This window comes from Cygnus olor, chromosome 3, assembly GCF_009769625.2.
Source record: "Cygnus olor isolate bCygOlo1 chromosome 3, bCygOlo1.pri.v2, whole genome shotgun sequence".
Classification (NCBI taxonomy): domain Eukaryota; kingdom Metazoa; phylum Chordata; class Aves; order Anseriformes; family Anatidae; genus Cygnus; species Cygnus olor.
In genome coordinates this window covers 25,566,908-25,589,701 of record NC_049171.1, presented here as the reverse complement: position 1 = coordinate 25,589,701, position 22,794 = coordinate 25,566,908, and the positions used below count along the sequence as shown (strand labels likewise).

The 22,794-nt window shown below is 38.2% G+C and overlaps 1 protein-coding gene across 1 annotated transcript in view; it reads right to left on the bottom strand.

Moving 5' to 3' along the window:
• LOC121066995 (muscular LMNA interacting protein) overlaps nt 1-22,794 on the bottom strand; it is an 80,229-nt gene that overhangs the window by 26,719 nt on the left and 30,716 nt on the right. The window contains exons 7-12 of the mRNA XM_040550885.1: nt 16,191-16,256; nt 16,018-16,101; nt 15,864-15,923; nt 13,862-13,906; nt 8,265-8,309; nt 3,106-3,231 (exon numbers count right to left, since the gene is read on the bottom strand). Coding sequence (XP_040406819.1) covers nt 3,106-3,231; nt 8,265-8,309; nt 13,862-13,906; nt 15,864-15,923; nt 16,018-16,101; nt 16,191-16,256 — 426 coding nt within the window. The remainder of the gene's footprint in view (nt 1-3,105; nt 3,232-8,264; nt 8,310-13,861; nt 13,907-15,863; nt 15,924-16,017; nt 16,102-16,190; nt 16,257-22,794) is intronic.

Sequence of the window (22,794 nt, the reverse complement as noted above, 5' to 3'; positions counted from 1 at the left end):
ATGGTCTTAGAGGTCTTTTTCAACCTGAATGATTCTATGATTCTATGATATATAAGTATATAAAATAATTTTGGCTTGAACAACCACATGTATTCATTTATCACATTTATTCATTTATCACATCCTCAGTCCTTCAGTAATATATTCCTTAAGTAATTTATACCATACACACTTAGCAATTCAAGATCTGCAAAATATCATATATAGATAATATTGGTTTCCATAAATATGTACAATAGCTCTGAGAAGTTGCAGACCTAGAACTTTACAGGTCTGCTTTCAAGTCAGGTTAGCCATGCCTGGATACCCGGTGTCCAAAAACCATTTCCCAAAATGACATAAGTTGATTGGTCTCCAAGATTATCTTCAAATGTCAGAAAGCATCTGAGTAGAGCAATAACACCAGATCTGTCTTTGTCTAAAGATACAAAGTTTGGTGATTGTGTTATTCCTCCATCAGTGAAACTACAGCCTGCAGAATCAGTGCCCAGCCCTGATGAAGGGAGATCTGAACTGATTGTTTTTGCAGCAGCCTGCTGCTGAGATGTCCTAGGCCAAAAGTTCTCTAGCAGAAAGTCCTGGTCCTCTCTCCTTCTCTCTCACCCCGGATGAATGGCACAGAGCTTTTGGCATCAGAAGGCTTTCAGTAAGTTCCAGCATGAGAATCTCACTGTGAACTCACCTGTCATCTCTGAAGTCAAATATTCACTGCCAACCTCAAAAGCTCAGAGACAAATTGTAAATGTTTAATTTTTTTCTTCTGCTTTTATAATAAGCAAAAATGGCATGAAAATCTCTGAGTGCGAACAAGAGGTTTACAGCCTAAAAAGAATGAAATTATTTCCTAGCCCTGACCTCTCCTCCTTCTCTGTCCAGGCACATTATCCCCAAATGACACATTTCTAATTGTTATTTAACTGAAGCAGCTGAGGTGTGACTTCTAGGTGCATTCATTAATCCATGGACTTGTTAACATATGTGGATGGAAAGCAAAAATTTAAAACAAGCAAAAGTGTTCAAGACTGTGGCCATCCCCTAAGAGTGAATAGTGGGTAAAGGTCCATGAAATGGCTGAGCCAGGCTGACCACTCTCTGCTCCCAAGAGGGGTGGCCTTGTTCCCAAGCCTCCCTTGTCCTTCCTGAGCTTGGAAGGACACTTTCCCAAGCTAGCTCGCTTGTTCATATAACCAGTCAGAAAAATTTCTCAACTCCTTCACCAACCATGCCAAGAGAAAACACTCTTTGGTTTGGGTTGTTTTTTGTTTTGTTTTGTTTGTTTTGTTTGTTTGCTGTGTTAGTTTACTACCATGTTACAGTGATGACTTAGAATCATGGAATTATTTAGGTTGGAAAAGACCTCTACAATCATCAGGTCCAACCATTAACCTGGCACTGACAAGTCCACCTAAATTTAGCTCCTAAGGACACAGACCAGTCAAAGTGAGGGATTTGAGAAGAAGGAAACCTTTCTGTCAGGAGCATGGAGGGAGCTGGAGGAGCAGATTTGCCTCTCTGAAAGGCAGTGAGCTGTCAGGGGGCTTGTCCCATCTGGGGAGACTTCCTTCTCTGCAAATATTAGGACTTGTGCCTTTAGGTCTTGACATGTAAATAAAATATTTGTGTGGTTGGAATCAAAATAAGTTGATGAGATTCAATGTTTAAAAAAAAAATGATTTTTTTTAATTATAGTGCAGTTATTAAAAACCTTGCTACTTACATTACTTGGTATTTAAAGAGTAACTAGAAATCTTTTGGCATTATGTACAAAGATCTTCAGCACTCCAAATGAGCTCTTACCCCAAAGCCACCACAAATGTTAATATTACTACAAACGAACCTTAAATGTTGTGTTTTATCTCCCACTGAAAACTTATTCTGGCTGCAAACACAACCTGTAGTTAAAAGTGTGATTTTATAACTTACAGAAACTCTACATTCTATAGAAACTTATAGAAGAGGAAACATTCTGATTCCACTCATATATGTTGCTGAAACCCACTGATGCCACAGATTAGTCTTCCCCTGTTTATAATACTGCAGTACTCCTGAGAAATGTCAGGATTGTCCTACAGCAAGTCAGTTATGAGGAGGAATAGAAAGAACTAAAATGAAAATCTTTTAAAAATTCAGTAACAAAATGAGAAAAAGAGGGCTGCCATTGCTAAATTCTCTCTCTAAGGTGACTGGAGAGGCATAGAAGTAAGAAAAAATCAATAAGTAAGGTATTTTATTCGCATTGTGTCTGGAAAGAAGACTATTGGTTTCATTTTACTACTTTCCAGATAGAAAATTCAGAGCATACTGGATAGTTTAATAATAAGCTCCTACACAGACATTCAAATTATATTTGTGTTAAGGTTTAATTCATGATAATGCACACAAACACCAATGCAGAAGAAAAGGCCAACAGAACCATTTATCTGTGGTTACTCAGAGGTAATGCCTCATAGAAGTATGTAAAGTTCAAGACGCATTTTTGCAAAGGGATCTTATGGCTTTATGCAGAGGTTGTGGGAGAAGAAAACACTTCTGCTGACCCATGGGCTGCCCCTTAGTGCCCCCTCATGTGCAGTTCCCAAAGCTGTGGAGAGACCTGAATACAGACCTGGGGGACCTGCACATTGAAGAATTATATGGGAAGTCACTGGGGCTCCTCAGTAGTCTCCCTTGGGGAGAAAAGAGTGAACCTTGCTCAGTCCTTGCTGTCCTCAGTTAACTTTGGAGAGGATTCAGGTCTAGACCCCAAATGAAACAAGCACTTTCTTATAGATCCAATCCAGACACCTACTTTACAGGCTTGCACAGAATTTCTACTTTATTTTGTTCAGCCTTCCCTATGGATATCATTAAAAGGCACCCTCCTCAACTTATGTTTTCTTAGATCACTGAAAAGATGTCCCTGTTGAAAGCCTAGATGCCCCTGTCCAGCCTGGAGATATTCCTCCAGGAACCAGGCACCCTTCAGTGAAGCATCTGCTGTGTATTTTCTTCACAATTAACCTTGAAAAACGAGAGACCGGGATGAAACAAGGATCTAAGTCCATTCCATCACGTTTGCAGAAAACAGCTACGACTACAAAATCCTTCAGAGTGAGAATTACTTACCTGCTCAATATCTTGATCACTGATTTCCTCAAGGTACCTTTTAAAAGGGTTGGGTTGATAGGGCTCCTCCTTTTGCTGTGCACTCTTCGCTTTCACCAGCACAGGACGAATGACACCGGGTTTTGTCTTGACAAAGGGATGGAAAAAAATAATAAAATAAAATACTTTATATTTTATGGAATATTTTTTAGACAAGTTAATTCCACTGAGGCTGTACTGACTAGATTTTTTAAAAATTTTATTAATAACATATTTCATCACCAAAATTATTCAGGTTTCATACTACCCGTCCTACTTTAAATACAGACCACAGACAAAAATGGCAAAAGCTGCTTTTATGCACAGAACCTCATTACTGACATCTGTTTGTCACTGCCACAAAAATAGATGCTGGGCTGTCAAACTATTGTCTGTAGTTTTTGCTGGCTGTTTTGGCTAGCTGTGCAGCTGCATCTTGATAAGTTCATCAAGTCACAGTTTATGCACAGCCACATACCTGCTTTCACGCTGCAAATTCCTATCTGGGCTCTTCAAAATGGTAACTGCAAAGCAAGGAAGGGTAATGTGTGATGATGTTAACATACACTCAGATAGCATTATTTCAGGGGAAAGTATTTCTGGGGGAAAATACCAGTGATTGTATACTGCATTTTCACAGTATCTTTAAGAGTTCACTTGGAAAAGTACAAGCTAAGAGAATTTAATCAGTATGGATCTGTGACACACCTCATTTCAGACAAATCTGATTATTTAGTCAAGAAAAGAATTCTTGGTTAACCATCAGCTAACCAAAAAACTGACAATTAACTTGTCAATTTAGTATATCTGTGATTTACAGAATTCTTAAAGTCTGACGTGATGGATTATGGCATAAACAGAGGCTAGGGAATAATTTTAAAATAGAACTTGTTCAGTAAGCAAAGGAGAAAAAAATGTGCATTCTCTCTGGTATTTGGTAGATACTGAAGTACTGTGAGGCTCTGTAATTGAATTTAAACTTCAAAATAACTCAATTATATTCTTCTCTGTTATGACTACCTCATAGAAAACAGGGACTGGCACTACTGATGTAGATAACAGGACTGCTGCTGAGCTTCTTCTGTAGTTGCAGCCCAGAAAGGCTGCTTGCCCAGCTGGGACTGAGATGTAGGCATTGTTGCAGCCCCCCATCCTCAGCACCCAGCAATGTACAAAGATGCAGAGAAGAAGCTTCAGTCACTATTAGATTTATTTATGAGATTAGCCAGTGTACATTTAGTAACGCCTTGCTGCCTGTTTTCAAGGGCAATACACCTAAGCAGCATGTCTGGGAAAAAAAGAGATGCCTACAGAACAATTTAGGCATAGGACAAATGAGCTTACACACATCACATCTCAGTTTATACAAAGGGAGTGGGACAAAAAATGACCTTATTCAGCATTAAGCAACCCAGCCATACATTCCTGCCTCATTGCTTAAGCTGGCAGTAGGGCTTATGCACAACCATCTGGATGGAAACCTTTTTCTTTGCTAGCTGGGTGTTTGGTTGGATCAGCTCTCTGCTCCGGCCACAGCCCAGCACTATTTTCTCATCAGAGCTATACAACAAGCCACTGGAAGAAAAAGCAGCCTGGGAAGAGCTGGAGAAAGGTGACTCCTTGCTGTGCTGGTGTGAATGTTATCAGCACAAGCCCAGCAGCAGAAGTGAACCTGAAAATATAGTGGAAAATGTAAAGCTGATGTAACTGAAGTGTTTTGAACAGAGCTATGAAATTAAGCTTAAAACGAGGCAGCTGAGATTGCTGGGTGTATCATGCAAACTGAGGTATGGATAACCTTCAAATAAAATCTGCAGGCATCCAGAAAGAATAGAGCAAGAGGGGTGACCATGGGAGACAGAGGGTGCAAGACACAGGGAATGTCCCCACATCTTGTGCTTATGCCCCTGTCCTGGGAAAGAAATGCAGAGCAGTGCTAGGGGCTGAGCGGGAGAAGACAGAGGCAGGGAAGAACACAATGTCTGGGAACAGTGATGCCCAGGCAGAAAATAAGCTTCCCTTAGTTTTGTATTATGTCACCTCCCCCCTTAGTTTTGTATTATGTCACCTCCCTCCTTACCACAGTTTGGAGCCCTTTCAAATCATCAAATACAGAGAAACATATCTGACTGAAAACAAAAAATAAGCCATGAGGTGACATTAGTTTTTTTTTTGTTTTTTTTTTTTTTTAACAATCCTTTATGGTCAGGAGATCAGTTCTGATCTCCTTGACAGAAATTGTCCTAACTCAACACCCAACTCAAAACACTGCTACTATCATATTCCTAGCCTGGGGCTCTGATGTAAACAATCAAACCCTCTGAACCCTTTTCTGGCTTAAGGTTTTCCATTGTATCAGAGTTCTGGTTCCATGCTTCATTCCTCAAAAGTAAGAGAGGAGTACTTAAAATCCTCTCTAGCATGAACTGGAGAAAATGTCTTATCAACATCTTATAACATTAAAATGTCTTATCAACAACTTATGAACATTAAGATCATGACTATTTCTTTGTAGGATTCGCAATAAACTCCGTTTGATATTTGTCCTCTCCAAGATTTCTGAGAAGTGTTTGCAAAAGTGGAAGACTCCTGGGTTTCAATGCAAAAGTAAACAAATATAAATTGTAAGCAACAGTTGTTACCAAGTCATCATTACGCAGGCTTGTGGCCTTCTAGCACTCCTCCGTACCATGTAACCATGCAATTAAAAGCCCACTGAGGTACCTGCAATGATCAAGGACAAGCTACTCTCCTTATGTAGGAAACCTCTTCCAAAAGCACGCTGTAGAAATGCTTTTAAGGAAGCATTTTCTAAACATCATTGTGCACTCAAGTGCTGAGTGAGTCATATGTTTATGTCTGACTCAACCGAAAGAGTGGAAGATATCAGCCAGCAACCAGAATTTGAAATGCTTTATTAGCTACCTGGCAAGCTGGACAAAATCATTGCTCCATAAGTAAAAGCTTGAACTCTTCTTTTGGTTGGGGGTTGCAATTGACCCTGCTGAGAATCAAGCTAAAGCTTAGTTTTGTGAAGGAAGGTGTTGGCCATCCTACAACAGCACTGAAAAATGGTAAAATTAAAAAAAATAATAATCATTACTGTTCTTGTAGTGAAGAACTATCATCCTATGGCTGTGGCATTATTATCAAAATGCACAGGGCCAAGAGGAAAGATTCTCAATCTAGAGCTGACCCATAATCAGTCATATTGTACCCTCCATGAAGGCCCTTCGCAGAACATTATGTTTAGTGGAGTTTCAGCCATGGATTCTTTCAGCAACAGACACTTAAGAAATGAAACTGATGTGGAGTAAAAGAGAATGTATCCTATGGACCAATTAGAAGATAGGAATCAATATGTTGGAATGAATGTTTAAATTCAACAGCGGAGAGAAGTCACAAATGGAGCTCCTTGGATATGTGAGCTGGCACGTGGGCTGGGCTTTGAATTATAAATACAGATCAGCCAGAAAAGAGCAGCTAGTAAGGTGACAATGTTTGCTGATAATGCTGAATCACTCATGGAGGTAAAAACAAAATTGCAGTGCAAAGAGTTGCAGATAGGTCTTACAATACTGATTGACTAAATGATAAAAAGACAGGTGAAACTTAACTGAATTCAACATTGATTCATAGGAGAAAAATAAACTATATCCTAAATTTACACATAAACCATTAAGCTCAGAAACTACCTCCTTCTACTCAGAAAATATATCTTGGATTTATTGTATACAGTTCTATTCAAACATTGTCTTATGGCTCAATACAAGTAAGAAGAACTAAATAAATTACTAGGAGTCATTAAGAAAGGAATAGAAATAACAACAATGAAACTTATCACAATTTTGTGTAAATAGGAAATGCAGTGTTCAGAGCTAGACAAGAGCAGTTTATGGATTTAGTCTCCCAATTAAAGAAAAAAATGAAAAAGTTATGGAAAAGAGCAGCAAGGATCATCTGGATGGACAACATCAATAATTCTCAAAGAGTGATTAAACAATTTTGAGTTTTCCGTATGGAAAATAAGTGACAGTGTAGTTAAATTAATATCTAGAAAATCATAAATAATATTTGGAAAGTAAAGAAATACAATTATTTTCTGTATCAGTGCAAGAACTGACATCAAGCACTAGCTTTAAAACAAATAAAGTACTATTTCACACAGTGCATAATTAAAAAGTAAAGCTTTGCTATAGAATGTTGTAGAGACCTAAATATAACAACAACAACAAAAAAGTAACTAGAAAAAGATCATGAAAGAAACATTGGTAAATGCTTACTAAACAGAAGAAATTGATTCAGGAAGTCTCTAAAATTCCATTAAATGAAATACAATAGGAAAATTCTCTCATTCACATCTCATTTTTTCCCTAAGTATTCATTAGTGGCCACCTTCACTAGGACAGGCTCTAGGACCTCTCTCCTGCTTCTTCAGAAAGTTTGGTTCCAACAGGACTAAAGTGTAATCAGAGCTAAAACGAACATCTGATGCATAATCTCTTTTTCTTTATTTAAATCTGAAAAGGGACACTTTATTAGGGATTGTAGTGATAGGACAAGGGGTAACAGCTGTGGATGTCCCATCCCTGGAAGTGCTCAAGGCCAGGCTGGATGGGGCTTTGAGCAACCTGTTCTGGTGGGAGGTGTCCCTGCCCATGGCAGGGGGGTTGGAACCAGATGACATTAAAGGTCCCTTCCATCCCAAATCATTCTGTGATTCTATGATTTTATTCTTGCTGACATCAAGTTAAACCAGGTTTGATTTATATCAGTGTGTAAGAAAAATATAAATGCCAAAACTTTGTCGCATATAAACAAAATTGTAAAAGTGGAGTATTAACAGTGTTCAACAAACAGCAGTAGATTGTATAGTTGTCATACATCTCATGACTCAGCAAGACTCTCTGGTTTGTCATTTGGCCCATACATTTTCATAATGTCAGGATTTACATTTACTTAAAACAGATATGTGTTTGGTACAGAAGAAAGCAAAGAATTTCTGTAGGAAGCAATACAACTTTGTAGGAAGATGTTGACTTTAGCTTCCTTCAAAGGACTAAGCAAGCAAATAATAATGACTGGATTTTGTGCTTGTGCAATTATTGATAAACAGCATAGCAGAGCTGTGCAATACATACCATCTGACTCTCTGCCACCATAGGTGTTGATTTGTAAAGGTTGGCCTGCAAAAAATGTAAATGTATTTAGTATTAACTACAATATAATAGTCATTATAGGAAGAAAAATCTAGAAAGATAAGTTTTTTCACTGTTGATGATTCACAATTTCACTGTTGATGGTTCTTGAATGTTTAGCAAAAGTAATGCATTTGCAGTTGTCATTTTACTTGCATTTTTTCTGAGGCCTTTCTAAAAGGAGGAGAAACATATAGATAGCAGTATGCTTAGGCACAGAAGCTTTTAACAGTCACACAGTGAAATGCAATTATTAAGAGAAGTTAAAATATAGTCCTTCCCAGTTTATCTCAAGGTATAGTCAAGTATGAATGTCTGTTGCTAAAGTCTTAGGGATACCTTTTCCCAAATGCAAAAAAAAAATTGCTTGATTTAATTCTGAAAAGTAAACCCTGACATTTCTGAACCTGTCATTGTTTGTTACTTTGCAGCATCAATGTTATTAACACTACTAGTTGTATGGGGATCTAAATTCAACCTTCTCATCCTTCTGACTTCACAGCATGAAAAGCAGAACAATCCTACTCTCCAGCATCACATTTTTTCCAAGTATATTCTGAAGAGCAGAAGCCCTGTTTTCAAAATCATGGCTCAATGTGCTAAATGCAAAGTATTGATGTGTGTTTGTGAAATAGCCATGTGCCACACACTCATTTGCCCTCACTATGGTAAGATTCAGGATTTCTAGTGCACTGATCATCTCCTCCAAGCTCTGTAGGGGGTTCTAGTGGATTAGAAAATGCTTCTGTATAGATGGTATGCCCTTCCTTAACGTAGGAGTGATTAAGATCGATTTGAACTCTAAAAGGTGAATGCTCCTCAATAAAGGTGCAAAAAAGTGTACTGTAGTATAGCACAAGTCAGTCTGTGCCTTCACAGCCTGGATCCTCCATAGAAGGATCTCAGTTGGACTCAACTATATCTTCTCACAGTTTAGAGCAGAAAAGCAAATTGAGCACGTTTTGGAGAGGGAAGAACATGGTCTTCCTTTGTCCACCCATGACAAAGACCTTGCAGAGATTTGGCCACAGAACTCTAGATGTGGTCTCTGAAGTGCTAAACAGAAGTTTAATCACTCCCTGGACCTGCTGGTTCCAGTTCTGTGTCAATGGTGAGAATGATGTCACCAAAAGTCACAGTGGAGGACCACGCTCCGACCTCAAAGCACTCACACCTCTGAACACGGCCACTAGTGTTGGCAAGCTTCACACCTACACAAGGACATCTGTGATTTAATATTAAATCTATATGAAATACATCTTCTGTCAAGGACAGAGTAAACTAGACTTTGCTCTAGAGGCTGCTTACATACTATGGTCACTCTTTCATGCCATTAACCAATTTCACTGTAAGCTTAAAAACATCAAAGCACTGCAGAAGAAGCTACAAATACAAGAGTCTGGAATTAAATTATGTCATCTCCAGTGGTACAAATTAAGAGTAAATATCATAGAATCATAGAATTATTTAGGTTGGAAAAGACCTCTAAGATCATCGAGTCCAACCATTAACCACATAGTGCCAAGTCTACCACTAAACCGTGTCCCTAAGCACCACATCTACACATCTTTTGAATACCTTCAGGGATGGTGACTCAACCGCTTTCCCTGGGCAGCCTGTTCCAATGCATCACAACTCTTTCAGTGAAGAAATTTTTCCTAATATCCAACCTAAACCTCCCCTGGCGCAACTTGAGGCCATTTCCTCTTGTCCTATTTCTTGTTGCTTGGGAGAAAAGACCAACCCTCTACCTCGCTACAACCTCTTTTGCCTCTTTTGAGGTAGTTGTAGAGGGCAATAAAGTCTCTGTTGAGCCTCTTTTTCTCCAGACTAAACAACCACAGTTTGCTCAGCTGCTCCTCACAGGACTTGTGTTCCAGGCCCTTCACTAGCTTCATAGCCCTTCTCTGGACACGCTCCAGGGCCTCAATGTCCTTCTTGTAGCGAGGGGCCCAAAAGTGAACACAGTACTCAAGGTGCGGCCTCACCAGAGTTGAGTACAGGGGAACAATCACATCCCTCGTCCTGCTGGCCACAGTTCTTCTGATACCAGCCAGGGTGCTGTTGGCCTTCTTGGCCACCTGAGCACACTGCTGGATCATATTCAACCAGCTATCAACAAATACCACCAGGTCCCTTTCCTGTCATTTCAGAGAGGTTGCCTGAAATGTGTATGAACATAGCAGATTACAGATAAAGAAAAACACTACTCATTTCTGCATGTGTGTGCACTTTTAGCTGCTTTGTGTACTCTCATTTTTTCACTTCTCTATGTTGCATGTCCATGACACTTTAAAAAGATTTCTTTAGAACAGAACTGTAAAGAATAGCAAAAACTTATCAATATGTACAGTGATTACTCCAGTTAATCACCAAAAGTTATTTTAAAAATAATTGTAAGAGAGGCCACATGACAAAATGATAAATTTTCTAGAACTTGAAATTAAAGTTATGAAAGCTTTTCTTGGTGACAGTAATTACATGGAAACAAAATGACTAAGTAGATCTATCAGGGCACTCAATACCCATAAAAGTCCTTTATTTAGAGGATGATTATGTTTATATCACAGCAATCAGCAATATCACCCCAAAAGCCAACAGAGATGCACTAGTATAAAATGGTGAATGGGATCATGTCAAAGACCATACAGTTTAAAAAGCTGTTAAACTAAAACTACAGTACATTGTCAGCTGGTACAAACTGCTGTAATTTCACTGATGTCAGTGAAATTTTACACACTTCCTTGTTATTTGTACTGCCATTTACATCCTTAAAATGTTCTGAAGTGGGTGTGTAGACAGAGTAACTGTGGTCAAGGTAAATTTAAGACATTTTAATTGTGAAAAGGCAGGATATTTCAACATTTTTGTGTAGTCTACTAATCCATATAACTGATAGAAATACTGCAAGGTGCATATACATACACATATGTGTGTGTGTGTTTATAAATTAAACTTTAGCATGATGTCAGATATTCCTATCCCTGAATCATAAACAAACTGAAGTTTCTCTTTCAACTAAAATCACCCTTTAAGCAACATCCGACATCATGTGTACAAAAAGATTAAGAAAATTGTATTGCTAAATTGCCATATTATTTTTTCTAGTAAATTTAATTCATTTGCACAAACAAAAAGCCTACTTCTAAAAAAAAAAAAATGTTTGCTAATAAAAGGCTGGCTGAAGATCATTACTCCAAGACAGCTCACATGACACAAAGTGGCAGTGGGAGCCTCCTAGGGGGGGAACTCCCAGTTTGACATTATGATAACTATTTTCCGTACTATCCTCAGTTCCTGATTTCTACCAATCAGAGACACTGATTGGTTGTCTCAAAATAAGCCTTTTGTTTCAAAACAAGCATCTTGTACCTACTACTAAAAAATGTTGGTCCCTGAGCCAAAGTTCTCCTCTAGTCAATGAAAGTCAGCGAACACACCGGCTCAGGGACCAGTCAGCACACTCACTTGCATGCTTTGGTCCAGACAAACTACCACTCTGGCCCATTCCAACTACCACTCTTCTGGACTGTTGTCCTCCACGATCTGCATGGTAGCACAGAGCATGCTGCTGCCATGGGTTGAAGGGATGAGGCCACCCTTGGCCTTGTGTAGGGGTGGGGTCTCACTTTGAGGGGAGGGAAGTGGATGGGGAGAAGAAGAAGACAACTCTAAGAAAGAACACTTCATTGCACCCTCACCCTGAATGCTAAAGGACAAGCCCCCACCTGGTTTATGTGTTGTGACAGATAGAGCCTCTGTATGTCCTACCAAGGAGGCAGAGCAAGAGAGCGGGGAAGAGCTGCAATGTAGAGGGTCTGGTGGGGATACGTGGCCCATCCCTCGTGTGACTGCTGCAGCATGCAATGACTGTGGAGTCCAGAAGAGCCTGGACCCACCAAGCCCAGACCCCACAGTGCACCATGGAGAACATGGTCTGTTAGCACAGTCATCTGATCTGTTATCAGGCACAAAACAAGTGAACACATTTGTACAATGTATAAGAAAGGTTAGCCTACCCATAAGTGTCTGCATTGTTCCCAAATGCATTTTTAAATATTGATTTGCTTCAATTATCTAGAAAGTTCCAGAGGAGACTGGGAAGAAAGAGTTTTATAGTGTGATTTTCTATGTCAGTGAAGAAAACCTAACTGTATCTCTAGGTGTATAAATTGGATGCCTAAATGTATCGGAAGGTGTATGTCTGGCAGAGTTTTGGGTGCTGAAGATCTGTGCTGGAGTGGTAGTAATATCTATTCTGTTCTCACAGACTACATCTTTTATTTCATTAAAAAGCACTCTTCCAATATCCTTTATAATTAGTATGAGCCAGCACAATCTGTCAAGTAAAAATCACAGTATGCAATAAAATATGCATACCACCACATTCAAGAAGCAAAATTGAATTGATCAGTCAAGCATTGTGCTGGCATAAAACTGGAAGGCTTCCATTGCTTTTGCTAGCACTGCTTTGATCTGAGGTTCAATAGAAAGTCTGAATGATGAATAGTAAGCAGAGGTGTCTTACCATGTGACTAGATGAGCTGTAAGTAAAATATGGAATCTGCATTAACTGTGCTAGTGAGAATTAGAATGTTAATTGGGTTTAATATTTCACTAATCGAAATGATGATTCAATACAGAGATTTTATTTTTATGTTGGAATGTGAGTATACATCAGAAAACAGCTTCTGTTCTTCTTCTAAAGCTAAACAGTGGGTTTTCAGCCACCTCTACACCTTGGAAGGAAAAATTTGGATCATCCCCAAATTCTGATGGATAGGCAAGAGACAAAACACTTCTTCAAAAGTAATTTCCATACAGTTCAAATAAGTATGTCCTTCAGCACTTGTAATAGCCTTGCCAAATATCTGAGCTCTTGCCCCACACTTGAAACAAACAGCAACAAAGAATTGTGTAAATAAATCAACTTTAAGATCATATTCTCATAGGTAACATTATGAATAGACAGTGCACTAAAGAGATTCCAGCCATGATAAATTTGGAGCAGAGGTAAGACATCTCAGCAACTTTCTAATACCTAAAGGGGTCCTATGGGAAAGCTGTGGAGGGACCCTATGTCAGAGAGTGGAGTGATAGGACAAGGGGGAATGGCTTTAAACTAAGAGATGGTAGGTTTAGATTAGATATAAGGAAGAAATTCTTAACTATGAGGGTGGTAAGGCATGGGAACAGGTTGCCCTGAGAAGCTGTGGATGCCCCATCCTTGGAAGTGTTTAAGGCCAGCTTGGAAGTGACTTTGAGCAACCTGGTCCAGTGGGAGGTGTCCCTGCCCATGACAGGGAGGTTGGAATCAGGTGGTCTTTAAGTTCCCTTCCAATCCAAACCATTCTATGATTCTATGAATTGCAGTTGCCCTAACATACTCTTTTTTACTAGGGACAGCACCTCACATCACAAGTAGATGCCTATGTCTGCTACATGCCAACAAATCAAGTATGGCAGCAAGATGACCTTCAAAACCTACCAAATTAGACATTTCTGCATGCCAAATATAGAGTAATTATAAATGTACTTACATATCTGGTCTCGCGTCCAGCTGCTCTCTGCAGTGTTGATGACACCTTATACAAAATAAACAGATATCTCAACAGCAAAAAGTGGAGGACCAACTCAGAGAGATTTTCATCACTGAGACATTGTTTAATGCCTAAATTCAAGTAAACTTCAATTTTCTAAAAAGATTCATGAGACACATGAAAATAAGGTATATTAAAGTTTCACTTGAGGTGTTTATTTTTTAAAATATTATTTCATTTTTACTCAAAGACATCAATCACACTCCATTGTAGTTGGTCTTTAAATTATCTCTGAGAACTCTCGTAATAAAATGTTTATTAGTAAACAACCACAGATGTGGTCGCACTGTGGAATTTAACTTATATTTGCTCACAATTATAACCTGAAACTGCCTCTTTCCATGTTCTTATTTTCTTTCATCTGACCAACCCATACTATTTCTAAGGCATTTACTTTTAACAAATACTCTTTTTTGGTTCTTAGGACTCTCTTTCACCCCCAATTCAAGCACTTTGCTTAAACTTAAACTGAGATTGTCATCACATTTCTCTTGTTTCCTGTGCTGCATCCTGTCAAGCTCACCTTCTGCTCTCTTTATTTGGTTTTCTTGCTGATTACTGATATCTTCTCTTTGGTCAAAAATCAATTCTCAGTTGCCCAAGGAAGTAGGTTTTGGATTCTATAGCTCAGAAGTCCAACTTAGTAGCATTGTTTCAACCACATAGGATTCACTGCAAGTATTAGAAAATATTTCCTCAATACCAGTCTCTGCCTGCTTTTTCAGCTGCTGTCCTATTTCCTCCTTTCAGCTGCCTGAAGCCTGATTCACCATTGCATGCTGTTTGACAGAATTTCAAAAATGAAAATGAAGTTTGAAGTGTATATTGAATACACCTACTGAGGAATGCTGGTTCTGTGCCCTATATTTGCATGGTAGACTGGACATCATGAAGGTTAGTTTGAATTCACTGATTTTTTTATAAATTTTCCTGCCAAAAATTCCTTTTCTCCTTTTATCCTTTTATCCTTTTTTTTCTTTTTTTTTTTTTCTGACATTTCTGCCACTTTCTGTATCTGCCTCCTATAGCTGCCAAGACCAAATTAAATTTACCTGGGGCAAACTGAGTACAGGACCCTCCTCCTATTGTTAGTCATCCATTTGAATCCAGAAGACAGACCAATATAACTTAGTGAAGTTTAACACCAGTATAGAAAGCTGTACCTGCCTCTCACTACCTGTTTCAGAGCTATCCATGTTAAGTGGACATAGAAGATATCCAATTCCCACAAGGGGCAAGAGTTAAAAGGAAATAAGGACTTAAGAGCAATTCTACTTACTCATTTAGCTATCCCATTATTTGAAAACCAATACTGAATAAAATAAATAAATAAATAAATAAAAATAAAAATAAAAATAAAAATAAAAATAAAAATAAAAATAAAAATAAAAATAAAAATAAAAATAAAAATAAAAAAAATCGGAGATGTTTTCAGTCATTGAAACCATTGAAACATGGGCTCCTTTGTCATAAGGACCAATAGGTAGGACAAAATCTGGGAGATGGCCACAGACTCTGTAATATGGAAGGCAAGGTATGAAGGCTTTCTTCCTTGTGGATCCAGTGTCTGCAAAACTAATAGACAGCTTCTATTTCACAATATATTCTATTTCACTTCCCTGGGGTGCCCGTGCCCAACCACCCTCTCAGTGAAAAACCTTCTCCTAACATCCAGCCTGAACCTCCCTTGTCACAGCCCCATGCTGTTCTCTCAAGTCAGTATGACTCCTGACTTCAGGAAAACATCTTGCAATAGAAACTGCAGTAACTCCAAGGCTAAAGTTTTATCCTTCCAAATCTTTTAAATCACCCAGATGCTTTACTGATGTTGGATCTCTTAACTGCAACTTTCTGTTGCTGAAGGCTTTGTAGCTGTGCTTTTATTTTCCTTGATGTCTACCTGGAAAGAGCTTTTGGTGTGTGGGTGGGCTTATTCACCTACCTTGCCACCATCTGATTCTGTGTTCATCTGCAGGAAACTTGGAGAAGATTCACATCGGCGCTGGAAAATTATTTTTAACAGAGAAGAAATTTATTAATGATGAGACAAACATAAAGGAAGAGGAGAAAGTCAGTCCTACATACTGATGGATTACCATGGTCAATGGGTCCTGCAGGACTTGATCAATGACAGCACATAGCTCTTCTGTTTGTTGTCTGAGCTGGGCAGGGGAGCACATCTGAAAAAAGGAGGACACATCACTCAGTTAACAACAGAAAACAAAGCTTTTGTTTTCAAATACAGATTTCAGAGATAAAACAACACTACCTCTGAATGAGTGTCCAAAGCAGTGCCTTCAGTCACACTAGCAGTCTTGGTTGGCTCTTCTAATGCCTGCAATTCAAAAGATTTCACAGTTACACTGAGTTTTGTTTTGTTCTGTTTTGTTTTTTAATAAGCAATCATGGAAAGAGAAGAAATTATAGTAGGGTTCTTTGGGTTACCATCTTCTGATCTTGAATTTGAGGTTGGTTTTTTTTCAGATAGAGTGTATTCAAGCTAGGTGACTCCTCCCTGCTTTGAAGATCAGAAAATACCGTTAATTTAATATAACTTTGGGGTTTGTAATGTTTACATTGTCTTCTCCTTCAATAACACCCCACCTCTCCTACAGTGAATGTCACACAGTGAATGTGCTGGACGACAAAGGTGCCGGGTATCTGCCTGCCATGCACCACTGGAAGACAGCCACCAGCTGTAAGCAGGTGGGCAGGGCAGGGGTCCAAGCACACAGGAGGCCTGCTTGTTTCTTTCAGTAGCTGTCTTCTTTAAAAAGTACCTCCTGTTTAAAGAGGATAGTGATAATACATGGCAACAAAAATGGTGCTTGACATTTATGGATTTTAGCTTGAAAAGAGAATTGTATAAAGGAAAATATTCACAACACACTTGCGGTACCATACAAAACATGACTGGTCTATGCAACCACTTAATGCAGCTGCCACAATCTCTCCCAAACAAAAGGCACTCTTATTGTGCTTGGATATACCTCCAGCTTTCCAATGCCCACACTTGGAACAAGTGTGAGAACAGTGGGAATCAGTTTGCCAACCCCTCTCTTTTATCAGGAAACTCACAAAACACCCACAAAAGCCAAACTTCACTTCAGTGCTCAGTGCCCTTTTCATCTTGTCCCAGAGTTGGTGAGGCACACTCTCACTGCCATCACCCATTTTTTCTTTGAATCAATTTTCAAATAGACTCCATACTGAGACCAAAAATTGCTCTGGAAGCCTGCTGATGCATGCAGCTGGACTACAGGAGAGGAATCAGCAGGGTTTGTGGATTTTTTTTGTTTAACATTTATGTTTTTATGAAGTTTCATATTTGTCAGTTATTTGCAAAAAAATATATGATAAGAGCAAAGAAAAAAAAAACATTCCTATGCATATTCTGTGGCAATAATATGTATCCAGTGAGGTACTTATTTGGGCTGCAGTTACAGAAGACATATGTGTGCTGGGAGGAAAATGGTAGAATCTTTTAAGGAAAAAAAAAAAATAGACATACACTTGAGTAATTATTTATGAGTTTAATTTTGCTGAGTATAACTGCTACTGGCAAAATACATCTATGTACCATACATAAAAGATCCTGCACAGAAGCATGTTTGTGATGTCTTCTATTAGAGAGTTCGGTAGGAAAAAATGAAGAGTACAATGAAGAGTACTTTCTTTCCAAACACATTTCTTCCCTCCCCTCTAGCTCTAGACAAACCTGTTGGCTTTGAAGTAGTTATAGTTCAAAAGGAAAAAAAAAAAAAAAAAAGGAGAAAAAAAAAAAGGAAAAAAAAAAAGAAAACGAATGATTTTTTTTTTGAGCTAAATAAATTAATGTAATATTCTCCTGAGACAGAAAATGAAAAGATAAATGATCTTTCTCATTTCTCCTATCTCAGATCAACAGACAGACCTGTAGAAGAAGAGAGCTCGCTAAAGAGTGCTCAGCACTACACTCAAGTGCTGTGTCCCCTGTTCAGTTTCAGTCAGATTACATCCTCCTGTTAAGTGTAAAATGAACTGGTAAAATGCAAAATGAAGAAGAAGAGTCTTTCCAGTACCTATCAAGGGCAGGACTGCCAAAGCAGCCTGTTGTAGAGAGATGAGTGTGAATGTGAATTAGGAAAAACAACCTGTTCCATTAAGAAATTGTCATCAGCCACATGTTCAGAATAGAGAATTTAAGAAGTTTCTCAAAACCCTTGAGAAATCAGTAGGGTGATGAACATAATGAAGCAATTGTTTAAAATATATATATATAAATCTTTCCAATTCACTTCTCTAGGACAGTAGCAGAGGGTGAACACAATTAAGGGTAGGACATAGCTACCCAGAAGCTATTGATGGATCTTCCTAGATTAACTGCAGACACATCCACAAGTCTATGTCAAGAACCAAGATTCTGGATAATTTAAGTACCAAACATCCATCAATTTCAGTAGAAATTAGAAACCCAAATATCTATGAAGTTTGAAGCTTTCATTTACTCAGGTGGTTGCAGCATCAAAAAGAGAGAGAGAGAGAATAAACAAATACAGCTCACTTTTAAGCATCCCTAACATCTGTAAAAAAATAAAATAAAAATAAAAGAGGGGGGAGATAAAAATAAAAATTAAAAAAATATAAAAAGATATATGGAGATTCGCTTTAATCCATTGTTAGCTTTTCAAAACACAACTTGTTTTTCTAGCAATATTTTTTTGGTTGTTGTTGTTACGCATTACCACATAGAGAAAAATGTATGATTTAAAAAGTATTACTTTCATTTCTGAACTCATTACTAGAGTTACCATGCAATAATATTATGATTAATTTAAAGCATTAGTGTTATCAACAGTACTGTTGATTAGCTCTATCAACAGTATTCAAGCTTTGCTTTCTATGCCAGTGGCCTAACAATACCAAAAGTGGAACATTCCAATTTTTTGATTATCTGAAAAATAATAGTGGGACCACAATTTAAAAGAGTGTAATTTAGAGAATGAAAATTTATTTTTGACAGAACTTAAATGTGTGGATGAAATAGCCAGTGTCTGAACTGCCAATTCTATTCCTGTAAAAGGCAACTTAGAGGGTGTGAAGCATACACTCCATTGATGTCGGTGGTTACTATAACCCCTCCCTCCCTCTTCTTTCCCCCAAGCTATTTGATTGCTGAAGCTGTATCAGAGCAGAAAGGATAGTAGTAAATGATCTGACTAGGGTCTCCAGTATTTTTTTAGAAGAATTAAAGCTCTTGGCAACATACAGGAAATATAGAAATTTGTTTCATTCACTAATGAACAACATCAATGTTGTAACCTCAATCTGACATAGCCTCTTTACTGTCTTGTGAAGACCTTGTGCTGAGCAAAACCCAAGAAGTTTCCTGTTCTTTTGTTTCTCTTGCATGTTTTTCCTATTAATATGCTTTTGAAGCCCTCAGTACATGCAAAAAATGTATTCTGTATAATGGAATTTCATGTACACTCTGTTCCTACAACTTATTCCTTAAAGATCCTGGGAAATGATATTGTAAAGACCTGGCTACTCTTCCTTTTATAAAATTAATATTAAAAGCTGCTTTAATTTTTAAAAAATTAAAAAATTAAAAAAATAAAATAAATATTTAAAAGAAAGAAAGAGGGAGTTTATAGCCTGATCTTCTATTGTCATGTGTGGTTATTATTAAAGACAAACTAGGTCTTTTAGCACTCTAGAACTGCACACATGATTTTCTTTTTCTTACCATTAGGTATTAAATTCTAGCCTTCAGAAGACTTCTTGCATGAACATATAATCTGGAAGCAAGAAATTCACCTAGTAAGTGCACACCAGAAGTAATTGATGAAAAATACAATCTTTTATATCAAAATGTTCTTAACAAAATGTTGTCAGAAATGCTTTTTGGATCCGGGGTGATCCTCACATACTCAAAAAGAGCCAGTTGTCTAGCTGTTAGGTTTATTATTAAGATCTTTTTTTCTACATTCATTTAAGAAATTGTAGTCCTCTACTTGTACTTAGTTGATAAATACAAGGCAGATAAGTCAACAGTACTTTCATTTGCACTCCTTCCTTCCACATCCAGTTACGTGTAATGCTTTTCAGAAGACTTAATAAGTGCTCAGTTGTGAAACAGGTGTACTTAATGGCAAAACCCATCATCCTTGTTTCACCTCATTCAGATACGGGTGAAGTCTGAGCAGAACACTTGCAGCCAGCCCAAAGCCTTCATAACCAGGTTTTCTTCCCTGGACAAACCTTCCCTTTTCTGGCCAAACACAGCAATCCCAAATACCCCTGCATAAACTTTGCTGTAGACTACAGACCACTGAATTGTTGACAGAAGACTTGTTTTATTTTGCAGTTCCAAGAAGTTCAATAGAGTGTTGGGGTTACATCTCAAATTTGACATGGTTCTGAAGATGAAGTAGGGTCTGGAGTAAGGGACTGTATACTTAAAGTTAGGAATTTGTCCACATCTCCCCGAAATAGACTCTTCATGACAAACTATTTTGAGTGGAAGATATTTTTATAGGTATTTGATAAATAAAATGTCTAAATAATAGTTATATACTACCTGATTAGGACTGGAATTTTGAATTGGATTGTGATCTCATCTCTATAACTGTAGAGGCTATTCAAGAGTGAATGTCAGTGGAGGGGTGACTCACTGACTCAATAATAAAAAGACCAGAAGGAACCACAGTGATCACCGAGTCTGACCTTTTCTTTAAACCACAGAACTGCCTGGAATTACTGTATGAAGTGCCAGAAAAGTGTCCTGTCTTGATTGTTTAATTTCTATGATAAAGCACCCATTTCAGTCTCTGGAATTTTTTTCTCGTGGTTAATTAATTCTTGCTGTTAAACTTTTGCCTTAAGCCTACATTAAGCATGTTCTGCTTCCTCTTCTAGCCAGTGGATGCTGTTATCTGTTAACTCTTCTGCAGAAGAGTTCATTGTCACTGTCTGAGGACCTGCTGCATCACTTCGAATCTGTGTGGTGATCATGGCACTGTTGGCTGACCATGGACACCACCACTTTGTTATCACTATCTCTGCTGTCCCTGATCAAGCACCGTGGGACAGTGCCCATGCTGGTGAGGACACTGTCCTACTAGCCTTGCTGTTATGCCAGCTTCTGGCTCATCTTTCATGAGGAGCAGCACACTGTTGCTGCTCTCAGACAGAGCCTGACCGTGATGCTGAGCACAAGTCCTTTAAAAACAAGGTTTTGCTCTTCTGTCTGTGAAGGAATTTACAGCTGTATCCTCCAAGAGATATCCTGAATTTGAATTTTCCTGAGCAGACCATGGGTGATAAGAGGAATATCATGTTCATACAAGCTAAAACAGTTAGAAAGCACGCCAGCTATGGGATTTGATGATATTAAACCACTTCTGGGCTTGCCAAATTATATGTATATGTAGTCAATGAGCTTCTTCTTTGCTGCTAATGAGCATAGATTTGAACAATTCTCTTTGACTGAGAGTACTTAAGAATAAAAGTGTGTCCTAGATAAGCTGTTAAGATGATGATAGCCTAACAGTTTCATAAGGAGAAGTTAAAAAATGCTGGCTGAAATTAAAGCATTTACACACACATAAAAGAAAAAGTTACTTGAGAAAGAAAGACACAAGGAGACAATTCAGGGGCAAAGCATTTTACCTTATATAACATATCGTTGACAGTTTTCTTTCATATGATCTAATTATTACTGCATACAAATTGTCACTAGATCACCTGCATCATAGATCTGATTGAACCCATTTTCTCATGACCACTCAAATTAAGTAACATAATTACTTACACAGTGCAAAAAGGTTCACTTTGGAAAATGTTCATTTCCAGTTTGATCACATAGCAAAATACTTTTCCTGCATTTAGGAAGATGATGTATTCCTAATCATTAATTCAGTTCAGTAATATCTGTCTTGCAAAACTTCCTTCCTTGCTAAAATAAATGTCACTCAAAAATATCTTCTACAAATAATCTTTATCTCAATGTTAATAAAACATTATTTATGCAGTTAGAACTTGTTGTCTTGAATTGCTCTCTTTTTAATCTGATGTTTGCATAAAATGGGAGCAATATAACTACTGGCATTGAGCTACAAAGTGGCATGAGTTCCTTCCAAGTTCCCTCCCTGCTACTCTGAGGATAATACTTGTACATTAGGGTTTGGTACAAGGGGACCTGTATGTGCCATATGACCCCTTTATGCTTCCTTTAAGAGACATACTATAAATGCATGTCAGCTAACACAATAGGACTATCTCAGGAGCACTATACATAGCTGCTGGTCTGGATCAATAGGATATTAATATACATAATCTCCAAAACAAGGGAAAACAGGGAAGGAGTTGTACACCAGAGCTGCCTTAGACAGAATGCCCAGGGAAATGCACCTGATACATCAGCCGTAGTCAGGCAACGCTAAAACATGCAAAGTAAATTCATCCTGAATGTCCTGTAGCAGAAAACTGATATCTTATTAGTTTTACATGACTGTGCTGTCGCTACTGAAGGATACACTAAGGCTAGAATTTTCAGTATATTGGCAGATAACAAAAAGTTTCTGTGTAAACAGATTTCTTTGGAGTCTTTTTTTTTTTTTTTCTACAGATACTGGCATAAGATTGTACAAATCATTTTTATGTTTGGTGGATACGTAACATACAGCTTATGAGTAAATGCCTGAGAGAGTCAGCAAGACGATCCCTCAAAAGGAATTGCCTTCCTTCTGAAAAGGTGCAGTTGCATGGCTGTCCTTAACCCACTAGTTCAGATCAGGAGTGTGCCCTCAAAGTAAATCCCCCACTCAAAGTCACCTACCACCTACCGACCTCTGCATCTGCAGAGCAGCACAGCTTAGTGCACAAACTGC